The sequence below is a fragment of the Euleptes europaea genome, chromosome 15 (genome assembly GCF_029931775.1).
Source record: "Euleptes europaea isolate rEulEur1 chromosome 15, rEulEur1.hap1, whole genome shotgun sequence".
Taxonomy (NCBI): domain Eukaryota; kingdom Metazoa; phylum Chordata; class Lepidosauria; order Squamata; family Sphaerodactylidae; genus Euleptes; species Euleptes europaea.
In genome coordinates, this window is record NC_079326.1 from 39263373 (window position 1) to 39275831 (window position 12459).

The following is a 12459-nucleotide window of genomic DNA, read 5'->3' on the forward strand; positions in this document are numbered from 1 at the left end:
GTTCGTGAACTGCTGTCCAAGGTCTTAAGTTTGTATGAGTCTGTGGGATCTCTGACACATACAGGCATTACTAGTATTTCTACAAGATGTATAGGTAAACAGTTATGGGGTGACTCCTAATATAAGAATCAGCCTTGTACCCCTTGATTACCATAGGAGATCCTCCACGTATTTCAGGCTCATCTGAGAAAACTGGATTGAACTCCCCCTCATGATTCCCAGCCCATTCGTCTGTAGACTGCACTTGCGGCGTAATGGAAAGTAAAAACTTGCCCATAAAATGTTGGGCCTTTGCCGTCCCTTGAGGTGCTATACAAATCCAAGCAATTTTCCCTTGCTTGCCACTTGTCAAAATCTGGAAAGAACATTATGAACCCTGCAGAAATTCTTAAAATGGCAGCTCCTGTTCAGTCAGGTCTTTTGTTCTGTGTTTTTTGGGCTCCTGAAAGAAATGCCCCACTGTTCTAATTAAAATAAATGGGTGACAGACAGGCTTCTGCGTTTCATATGTTCTATGGAATACTGGGGAGGGGGGAAACATAAAAGAAACCAAATATTTTTATAAATGTAGAAGAAGAATGCCTCTACCATAGCTACAAAGGCTGTATTTTTGTAGAAGAAAATGTGGTAGAACTAAAACACTAGAGTCGTTGAAAGAAACAGTCAACATTTTCTAAAACCGTTAAAAAATAATGTAAATTGCTGAATGGGACCAGAATACACAGATGATCTAGATGACTTCCAAATCAGTATGGAGATAACTATATACGATGTGCCTTTTTCAACTTATTTTGATCACGGCATATGTTTGAAAGGCACTGCAATAAAGGCTGTTGTAAGCCAGCAAATACAGCTACTTCCTTATTTAAGGTCTGCAATAGATAATGATCATCAGCGAAATGTAATGTTCGCAGACCAAATTGATTGGTCCAAATATGTGTGGCTTGATGTGTGATTAGTCGGAACTAAGCCCTCCTGAGAGTAAAGGTGCTTACTTCCAGTTTCCCCCATAGATAATGACCATGTAAGATACTTGGCCCAGTACAAGGAAGGAAGCAGTACGGTGAAATGAATAGATTTCAGAATGGTCATCGCCTTCTTTTTCGTCTTGTGTTTAGGAGACTGATCAATTATTACTTCTGGTCTGTCCCCAAAGTCTAGCTATCCAGCACTCTCTGCTACCATTCCTCCTTGATAACTCCTGTAGCAAATTCTCCCTTCATCGTTTTCCCCACAAAATATTAACTATTAAGTGTTGGGTTGGATCTTATGGTCTATTCAACCCCGTGCGAAGACACTCCCGCCAGCAGAAGGAAGTGAGGCGCTTTCCCCCAATATCCCCCTCCCACAGAAGTCCCCACATCACGCCAGTACTTCTATAGGGTGTCCCCTGAACCACAAAGACAGTGTTTTGCTGGGGGGGGGGACTATGGGGCCGCAACAGGAGGAAAGTGGCACAAAAGTTCTGCCTATGGAGCTCTGGTTATGGATCATTATAACTGAAAACAATATTGATGTTCGTTATTTATAGGCTTTGATAATGTGATGACAGTATGCAAATAAATTAAGGGAAACGTTGACAGAGAATAAGGGAAAATAAAGGTACGCAAATTGCCAAGATGATAAGGAAAATGAAAATATCTAGTAGTTGGAGGACAAACTCCAGATTAAATTCTTTGCTGACCATGATGACAGGAAGAAGAATCTGCATTGATTTGCTTTGGCTGATGGGGATAAATTAATGAAGGACTTTGATGCACGCACAAAACATGATCATAAGCAAACTGATTTCCTTTGGTGAAGGATGACATTTTTACCTCACAACAGGCTGGTTGGTAGCTCTGGGAAACTAAACTAATCTTTATGGCATATTGATTAAAACTTTTGTGCTTGACCTCGTTAGATTTGAGTTATTTAACTGCGGCATAGTGGATCTTAATTCTTCTTGCTTTCTGGCTGGAGTAGAGTATAATATTGGTAAGTAAGGTGCTATCTTCTATTGTAGTGGTTAGTTTGTGAAAAACCTTGAGACTTAGACGAGATGATCTCAGGGTCAATTCCAATACTGCTGCTCTGTGATGGTACATAGACTTGAAGAGGGTTGATCTTCATACGCAGTTTGTGTGTGTTTTTAATATAATTATAATGTAGTAATCTGATAAGGTGTATTTAAGCATTTCTTTATGCAGATAGATATATATATATCAATCCACAGGTTGTATGACTGGCCTCCAGCGACTTCTCCCTTCGCCAGTTGATCATATCTACTTATACAAGCAGTCAAGCATTGAGCAAAGAAGGTATCTCTTTTTCCGGAGACAAAGAACTGCTCCTTATAGCGTAGTCTGGCCAGCTATGGTTTCTCCGGCTCATCCAGTTCCTAAGGTACTGTAATTTCTATTATCTGATCTTTTCTTCAGTCAGTATAAAGGTTGACTGCACGAGTGATCAAGTACATTCATCCCCGACAGCTGGGAGTTTGAATCATGGTTTTTGTTAGCAGGGCTGGGATTTGATATTGGAACACACCGCTGCACCAAACTTGTCTACTCCCCGCTATGCTAAAGAGAGCACCAAATCAATTACTGAGCCAGTTTAAATATGATGCCCCTTCAGCTGCCACAACCCAAATGTGAAGGTTTGGTGGGGGGCAGGGGTTTGGTCTCTCTTAAGAAAAAAAAAAGTGCAATTGGCTGAAAGTTAAGTGAATAGGAACTGACCACACTTGAGCAAAATCACAGTTCTTTCAGTGCACATTTTTACCAGGGCAAGCTTTAATAGCATTTCTGCCCACTTGCACCTTTGTTGATTTAGCTTCCAGGTCAAATGAAATGCATACTGAAATGTCAGCTGTCTGCCCTGCTATGTATCTTGTCAAATAAACTTTCCTGTTGCTAGATAAAGCCATTACTCTTGGATGGAGAAATTTTTTCTAGCTTTTGAATCCAGATTCAAGAGTTATTAGCTGTTATGGTGTTGCTATTTTTCTTTTTTTTACAACTGTAATCTATTTACATGATGTATATGCGGTCCATTCATATGCATATTTACTCAGAATGTAATTTCAGTGGTGCTTATTTAACTATACTTGGGAATGCAGCTTGATCTTGTGCACATTTATTCAGAAGTAAAGCCCATTATAATGACTGTACCTATTCTCTCCAGGATCAGAAGAGCATGCCTATTATATTAGGTGCTGTGGAACACAGGCAGGATAATGCTGCTGCAGTCGTCTTGTTTGTGGGCTTCCTAAAGGCACCTGGTTGGCCACTGTGTGAACAGACTGCTGGACTTGATGAACCTTGGTCTGATCCATGAGAAAGTTTTCATAATGCCTAATAAATGTACTTCTATTAATATCAGAATCTTAAGACAAAGCACTGGACCCTTCAACACCTTTGAACATGATGATTTAATAGAAGGGGTGATGAAATATCGTTTGTCCATTTGTATACTATTTTAACTTGAAAAAGGCCATTCTTGTTCAATTTTCTAAATATGTATTTAGAACATTTATATGTCACTTCCCCAAAGACCTACTTGAGGCAGCTCACAAAATAAAACATGATCAAATCATTAAAACAGCATAAAAATAATTAAAATTAACAATCCATTGGCTTGGATCCCACCTAGATTTCTGCCGGTACAGGGGCCCTGAAGTCCATGGCAACCGAAAGCATCACCGAAATATTGCTTCTGGGGAATGGGAGACCCCTCCTAGAAATAGCTTGGGGGGGATCAGAGGTCTCCCATGGGACAGGGATTGGCAAAAATCGCACCCCCTCCTTGCACCCATAGAAATCTTAAGTAGGATCTAAGCCGGGGTCTCCAACATTTTTGAGCCTGTGGACACCTTTGGGATTCTGGCACAGGGTAATGGGCACAGCCACCTCCACACAGGAGGTGGAGCCACACACGCACAGAGGAAGCCTAAGCACAATACAATGTCTCCTTAGCCCTTTAAAGGATAGTAGAATGTGCCTGAGACCATAGCTTATTCTTGCTACATCTTATGCCAGGCAAGGTTTATTCACGCAGTATAAAGAGGAATTCACATTTTCAGCCAAGAAATCTCTGATGGCGCTGAGCGTTAGAGAATTGTTTTTTGGGGGAAAGGTAGCAGAGAATCTGCTATTGTGCAGCTTGATTTTTCTAGCCATGTAGGAAACACTTATTAAAATAGGTGATTATGGAGTAGCTTGATCACAGATGTTTTTTCCCTAAAATAGACAAAGTAGGGAGCCATGTTAATTCATTGAAAAATTACAAAAACAAGCATGGTTTTTATTAGGGCCCACTAAAATATCACAGGCTGATATCAGGGTGGTGTTCAGCACAGAAAACAAACAAACAGGAATTGGGGGAGAGAAAAAAAGTTCCAGGGCATGATGGAAGAGCAGTCTTAAAATGGAATACAGGATGTGTTACCAGATTTAATTGGAGTACCTGGTGTTAGGATCAAAATGGCTGTAAAGATTCACCAGCCCACTGGGACAGAGAAACCAAATTGGGTAACATTGCCTTGGGGAGGCAAGTGAACCCCGCAAGCAAACTCCCGTTTGGAGATCATTGTTGTTATTTGAAGAAGCTCTGTTTTTGGTAGTTGAGTCCAGTACATTCCCAAATAGACAAAGATGGTAGGAAGTCCATGTTATGTGAACATAGTTGAGCCAGCGTGGTATAGTGGTTAAGAGCAGAGGTTTGGAGCAGTGGACTCTAATGTGGAGAACCGGATTTGATTCCCCACTCCTCCACATGAGTGGTAGACGCAAATCTGGTGAACCAGGTAGGTTTCCCCACTCTTGCACATGAAGCCAGCTTGGTGACCTTGGGCTAGTCACAACTCTCTTAAAGCTCTCTTAGCCTCACCTACCTCACAGGGTGTCTGTTGTGGGGAGGGGAAGGGAGGGTGATTGTAAGCCGGTTTTATTCTTCCTTGGATGGTCGAGAAAGTCAGCATATAACAACCAACTCTTCTTCTTCTCCTTCTCCTTCTCCTTCTCCTTCTTCTCCTTCTTCTTCTTGACAAATGCTTGCCTCATACAAAATTTGTGTGGAATGCTCAATCCTCCTCAAGCTTTGTGACCAAGCCCTCTTAATGTCTGTATATCAAGCTGCTCCGAGGCACCATTGTAACCTTGCAGTGCTTTCTCTCTGACACCGTCTAAAGCGTCTACACAATTGGTCCTAAGAAGGGCATAATTTAGGCTCTTTGAGGCTGAAATTGCCAGAGGCCATGTAGTCATATCACCCATCCTAAAGCAAGACTGTTCATGTACCAGTCCTTCACAGACAGGGCAGAAGTAACTTACAGTGCAATCCTAAACACAGTGATATCCTTCTCAGTCTGTTGAAGTCAGTGGGCTTGGAAGGGTGTACTTTTCACTTAGGGTTATACTGTAAAATTTCTTACCAGTATTCATTCTTTTTCCAGGGTCTCACGAGAGAAGATGGGAGGTATCACTATGGCCCTTTTCTTACAAGCACTTGTACCAAATCTCTTTCACCCCTGTTCACAGGTAGACCCACAACACATCCAGACCACAGGATACCACAAGGAGGGGTCTTGCATGAAGAGACCCATAGAGCAAATAGTTTCAGATGATCGAAGCAAAACCATGTGCTGCGTGGAAAAACCAAGTCTGAGCAAGGAGTCACCAGAGCTAAGTCTGGAATGCTGGAGACTCAATCTTAGGAATCTGTAAATAGCCTATTTCCAACTTGCTCTCTGGCAGAGAGAATCAAAGGCACAGAAGGTGGCACCTGGTGTGGGAGATGCAGGAGAGGAAGATGCTATTCATTGGAATACAAAACCTGCCTCCTTCCGGACACTGGGTGGCCCAGTCTTTTCTGAAAAGTATGTGTTGCTACCCGTGGCCTCAGTGCCACATTGCATCCTTCTTGACATCCTTTAAATTAACTCACTCATCTTAATATCAGGAGTCGTTTTCAAATAATAGCATTAAACATAAGAACAGCCATGCTAGATCAGACTAAGGTCCTTCAAGTCCAGCAGTCTGTTCACATAGTGACCAACCAGGGGCCTCTAGGAAGCCCACAAACAAGACGACTGCAGCAGCGTTATCCTGCCTGTGTTCCAAAGCACCTAATCTAACAGGCATGCTCCTTTGATCCTGGAGAGAATAGGTATGCATCATGACTAGTAGCCATTTTTACTAGTAGCCATGGATAGCCCTCTCCTGCATGAACATGTCCACTCCCCTTGTGACGGATAAGGGGTTAATCTGCAGCAAGAGCTGACAGACCAAGAGTGGGCAGAGCCAGAGAGCTTGACACCCTGAGCTCTGAGAGACAGAAAAGCATCCGAAGCTTGGGACCCAGCTTGGATAGGAGGCTGTGAAAGTAGTCGAAGCGTTGGGACCCGTCCTGAGAAGAGGCTGTGATAGATTGGAAGCTTGGTAGCGAGACGAAGAAGAAGCCAGACTGTACCCTGTGAACCTGAGGGGTTCTGTTAAAGCCAAAGCTATTGAAACACACAACCTGTGGTAGTGACAGGAGTGAGAACTGGGTTAGAGAGGGCCCATCCTCAAGTCACGAAGGGGAATTAGTCTCCGAGGCAGAGCTATTCCGGTAGCAGGGAGGTGTGGAGGATTACAGCCACTGGTGTGGGGTAATCAGAGAGAACTGGGAGAGGGATTTTGGATATTTCCCCAAATGTCTGTGAGTTCTCTGAGGAGGGAAAGGAACTCAGACTTCCTTCGCTCCCGTGAGCTAGGCTGGGGACAGAGTCTGAGAGTCTGAATCTGAGTAAGCGTGAAACTAAGAACTGAAGGAACCTGAGTGAGGAAAACATCTAAGCTATCTCTCTGAAGTAATCTTATGTAGATAAACCTGACTCTGAGTTTTCCCTCCAATTTCTGCCTTTTCCTTGACAATCAATCTCTGTGAGTTCTGCTCAATAAACATCCCTGTTTTGTCTGTTTAAGTTAAAAAGCCTCTTGTGTCATATTTCTCTCTGAGGTAAATACGGGTGTGGGACTGGAGGAGAAGGAAAATAATCTCCTCACAAATATACTCAGGCCAACGCTTTTCCCTCAGCATATACAGTCGGGCTGAGAGAGTGGGATATTGAAGTAGTTGAAAGGGGGGTGCGTCATACCCCTCTTAAAGCCTTCCAAGTTGGCAGCCATCACCACATCCTGGGGCAGGGAGTTCCACAATTTAACTATGCATTGTGTGAAGAAATACTTCCTTTTATCTGTTTTGAATCTCACACCCTCCAGCTTCAGGAGATGACCCCCGCAGATGACAGCTTCTCCCTGTCCACACTCTCCTTGCCATGCATAATTTTATAGACCTTTATCATGTCTCCCCTTAAAAAATGTTTGCGTCTTAGCCAAGTTCCTTTTCTCATCTTGGAGTAACCACACCCAGCCCTATCCCTAGCATGGTGCAGCAGAGATTAGGAGTAAGCAGTTCCAGGATAGATGGGGTGATATTCTGCCAGATGTGAGGTCTGCCACCTCTCAGTTTAAAAATGTTAGCAATGGTCTTACCTTGCAGAGAAGATTGGGAAGCACTTGTTTCAATCAATCAATCAATCAATCAATCAATCAATCAATCAATTGAATGTTACAGTGGTGGAGATAAATAAACCTCTGTGTAAATTTGAAGGAAAGTCTACAGGCAAAATATCCTCCCTGCCCCTCTCCATTCCACGTTTATTTATTTGGAAAATGTATCTGTCACCTCTCCAGCAACTTGCTCGAGGCTGCTTATGACTTAAGCGACAAAACAAAATTTCAGTGGGATTCGGGCTTACGTAAAGATGTCAGGATTGAACTAGATAGCCATTGGGGAAAAATGATTGATCTAGTGAACGTTGGTCTGCGGGTTTGCAACGTTGTCGAAAATGAGGATGCAAAAGAGAAATAAGTGTTCGTTTCTCCTAGGAGCCTTCGGATAATTGTAAACCTTGGAGTGAAACCGGGCTGCGATATCTTGAATTTTAGTGCTGTAAGGTTAACAGACCGTCGGAGTTGCCAGCAACAGGCAATGTTAAGTTCAAAAGGGCAGCGGGAGGAATACTGAGGCAGCCTTGAGGGGTTTGCCCTGACGGCTTAGCAAGGTCGCCATGAAGACCGAAAGGCCAAGCTGCCATGAAGCAGGAGGCTCTATCTGAGAAAATGATCCCATTGTCGTGCTCCCTTTTCCAGTCTTCATTTTCAATCCCTTCCCCCCCCCCCTCAGCACATAAAGAGGCCAGACTATGTGACGACAGGCATTGTACCAGACTGGGGAGACTACATAGAAATTAAGAATGAAGATCAGATTCAAGGGCTTCGTCAAGCTTGTCAACTGGCCCGTCACGTCTTGCTTCTGGCTGGAGAGAGTTTAAAGGTAATATCCAAGCAAAGGCCGATAAGTCTTTGGAAGGCTGTTTGATGTGCTGTTTGGAGTGTCATGTTTTATTTTTAGGGATTTTTTCCCTTGTGGTTAAGTACGCATACTTATGTCTTTTAAAGTGTTTAAGGGCAAGTGTCTTCGTTTTGCCCGTGTGCTTTAGCCCAGTATGTTTGTTTATGTATACTCTGCCCAATGCCTTCCTCCCCAATCGAAATCTGCACAGAGTAATCCTAAATTCTCATCTCAGAAATGAAAGTTAAGCAGACATGCTAAAGTGTGGGTCCTGTCTTTGGTTTGTTTTGATTGATTGTATGTTGGAGTCTGGGAAAGCACGTGGATATTTTTTTTGTGGGGCAAGGATTCGTCTTGTAGTGGGCCAGAAAGGCTGAAAAGGTTTGTGTCTGTGAGGAGAATACTGAGCCCCTACTCTCTTGGTAGCTGGAATTATGGAGACCAGAAATTTCTCTGCCTCAACCAAAAAAACAAAAAGTGAAAACTGAGAAGACTGGATTGTAGATTCTGTGTCAACTGCAAGACTTTGTACAGCTCAGCATATATCTGAGGCAATCTGAAGTACTCATAACCCCACATATAATTCTGTTATGTTTAACTTGGATTTAATGTCCAATTTGAGTAAATATTTCAGCCAGCCATGTTGCATGAGTTGAGATTCTGTATTGTTCTGTCACAGGTAAAATCTCTGTTCACGCACCAGCCTAAGTTTCAGCTATGCACTCATGCAAATAGGATTGAACTGCTCGCTTATTTGCTATAGCTGTTTTACTTCTCTGCTTCCCCTTTTTTCTCATAAAGGGGCACATGATGAACTTCAAGACCATTAGCAAAGCACAATGGCCAGTTTCAGGAGAACCTGCTTTTCAGTAACATCTCTTCAGAAAATGTTTGTATTGCTCACCCCCCTTTTTAATTAAGGCAATTATATTGTGAAGAACCTCATTCAAGACTCTGGAAGATTGGGAATTTTTTTGGAAATCTGATCTAAAACTAACTCACAAGAGAATTTTGGTTATATTAAGATCTATTGTGTACAGTTGAACAACATGGCTAGTAGAAGATTGCACTGGAGTCTGCAAGTGATGTAAGGATTTTAGCATTAGGCCTTTACCCTTCTATATTTAATTAGTTTGCTTGGATCCAAGGACCAAGTTGGGAATTATCTTGGCCCTCATGCAGTTAGAGCTTACTGAGGAGCTAGCGTGGTGTAGTGTAGTATTACTTTGTTTAGCCATAGGCCATTACAAAACTTCCTGCATAAATACAGAAAACTTAAAATGATATCAAAAAAAGATAAAATTACAACTGTATGCAATTCCCTGGTAAAATCAATTACATACGCAATCTCTGTTAAAACATTATTTGGATTCCTGTGCAGAATTTGTCTTAATAACTTCAAGAGCTCTAATCTTCCTGGCTGCAATAGCAAATTGTGATATTCTAAAGGTTACATGCGAATCAGAGTCAGAAAGTAGGAAGATCAATTTATCAAATTCAGAACAAAAAGTTACTCCCTTCAGGATTCCATTTAGAAATTTGGCTCTAGGCTCACTATAAGTGGACATATTAACACATAGTGAAAGATGTCCTCCAATGATGAGGATCCACAGATACATGTGCGATGTTCCTTTGGGGTTTTGTTATACTGTCCTGACAGAAGGGCCGAAGGCATAGTCTGAAATCTTAGACCTGGTGTAGTGGTTAAGAACGGTGGTTTGGAGCGGTGGACTCTAATCTGGGGAACCGGGTTTGATTCCCCACTCCTCCATATGAGCAGCGGTTGCTAATTTGGTGAACCGGTTTGGTTTTCCCACTCCTACACGTGAAGCCAGCTGGGTGACCTTGTGCTAGTCACAGCTCTGTTAGAGCTCTGTCAGCCCCACCTACCTCACAGGGTGTCTGTTGTGGGGAGGGGGAAGGTGATTCTAAACTGGCTTGAGTCTCCCTTAAGTGGTAGAGAAAGTCAGCATATAAAAGCCAACTCTTCTTCTTTTTATTCCTACTGCATCTCTTTGGAAAGTTGGGGACCCGCCAGATCTGCATGCACTGTGATAAGGGGAGCTGCAGCTTGGGCAGGAGGCAAACTGGCAGAAATTGATGATCCCTCCCTCTCTGGCAGGGGCCATGGCTCAATGGTAAAGCATCTGCTTGGCATGGCAGAGAGTCCCAGGTTCAATGTCCAACATCTCCAGGAAGCAGCAGGCTGTAAATGACGTGAAAGATTTCAGCCTGAGATCCTGGAGAGACCTGCTGCTAATCTGAGTAAACGATGCTGACACTGATGGACCAATAGTCTACATTTGTATGTTAAATCTATGCATCATTATGTTACCTGGGTTTTTGATTTTTACTATTTAAATTTCCATTTGTCACATTTAGTGATCTCTTTCAATTGCATGATTTAATTTAATGCTGCATAATGTCACTGCCCAGGTTCTTCTTTTTAGCTGTCAAGGTTATTGTTCCTGAACCATCCTTCAAGAAATTAGGCAGGGGTGGGGTAGTCAAACTAACTTGGGCATATTTCCTTCACACATTTGCACCCAAGTGAGACCCCAGTCTTCACAAAACAATGGTCCCATTCATGTCAACAATACTTACTGTGCAATACAAAGCAAGGTTGTACCCTTCTAAGCCAAGTGACTTCAGTAGACTTTAATGGGTACAACTCTACTTAGGATCGCACTGTTGGACATGAAAAGTATTTGACCATTTATAAGGAAGGACCCACAGGCAAAGTTGGTGTAATTAATCAAGGGATCAAAAGCCCATCTAGGCAAACCCTCAGAATTCTAATCCACACTTTAATGAATGTGAATGAATGAAGGATTTAGCTACATGAAAAGAAAGATAGGAACAAACGTTGCTCATATTTCAGAGATGAAAATAGCAAGTCTGAGGGACAAATTTGAACTTTGGAAGGAAAGAGGAAGGCGATCATTGAATTTTATGCCCAGAGATTATTAGCCTGCACAGATGTAGAAATGACTGAACTGTCAAGGATGAAAGAAAGGGATGAGAGAAGAAGACAAGAAAGATAATCTTAGAATGTTTCAAGTTAAGATGGCCATGAGCGTGGATGGCTTTAAAATGTGGTCAGACAGATTAATGGAGGATAGGTTCATCAAACTTGCTACTCATGGTGATTAAAAGGAACCTCCATACACAGAAATGCCAGACATATGAATACCAGAGCTAGGAGGCAGCGCAGGCCCTGATCCCTATACCCTGTTTGTTGGCCCTCCAGGGCAGCTGATTGGTCAATTGGTCACTGTGTGAAATAGGATGCTGAACTAGATGGACCACTGATGGTCTCATCCATCAGTTCTCTTCTTATGTTCTTAAGACGCTGATTAATCACCCATGAATAACTAGAAAGCAGAAGGAGACAGTAGCCCAGTCCTAATGGGGTGGTGGTTATGGAGCATCCAAGGATGGCACAGCAGTGCCATCTTTAGAGCATCTTGCTGCCAGGCACATCAAGCTGAAACAGCAATTTTGAAGAAAACCCTATGGAGAATTCTACAGGGCTACACCTGCCTTTTTGGCAGGCTTAACTTGGTGCTTGCAAAAAGGGGCATTCCCGGGAATGCCCCCTTAGATGCTGGCGTGACTCCCTGCACCAGGAAGACGGAGGAGGAAGAAGAGTAAGAAGAGTTGGTTTTTATATGCCAACTTTCTCTACCACTTAAGGAAGAATCAAACCGGCTTACAATCACCTTCCCTTCCCCTCCCCACAACAGACATCCTGTGAGTAGGTGGGGCTGAGAGGGTGTGACTAGCCCAAGGTCACCCAGCTGGCTTCATGTGTAAGAGTGGGGAAACCGACCCAGTTTACCAGATTAGCCTCCACTGCTAATGTGGAGGAGTGGGGAATCAAACCCGGTTCTCCAGATCAGAGTCCACCGCTCCAAACCACTGCTCTTAACCACTACGCCAAGCTAGCGAGGCTGCGGTCAGCACCTGAGCATTGCTCTGCTGCATGGGCCCCCTTTAACTGGCGCAAGTGGCACTGATGCAGGAACAGAGGTCACACCAGCTCCAAACCCCTTTTAGCCCCCCCCCCATTAGGATTGG

The 12459-nt window shown here is 43.1% G+C and overlaps 1 protein-coding gene across 1 annotated transcript in view; it reads left to right on the top strand.

The window, feature by feature from the left end:
• The first annotated feature begins 2220 nt into the window (after positions 1-2220).
• METAP1D (methionyl aminopeptidase type 1D, mitochondrial) overlaps positions 2221-12459 on the top strand; it is a 48450-nt gene continuing 38211 nt past the window's right edge. The window contains exons 1-2 of the mRNA XM_056861189.1: positions 2221-2385; positions 8212-8361. Of these exons, the coding sequence (XP_056717167.1) occupies positions 2221-2385; positions 8212-8361 (315 nt within the window). The remainder of the gene's footprint in view (positions 2386-8211; positions 8362-12459) is intronic.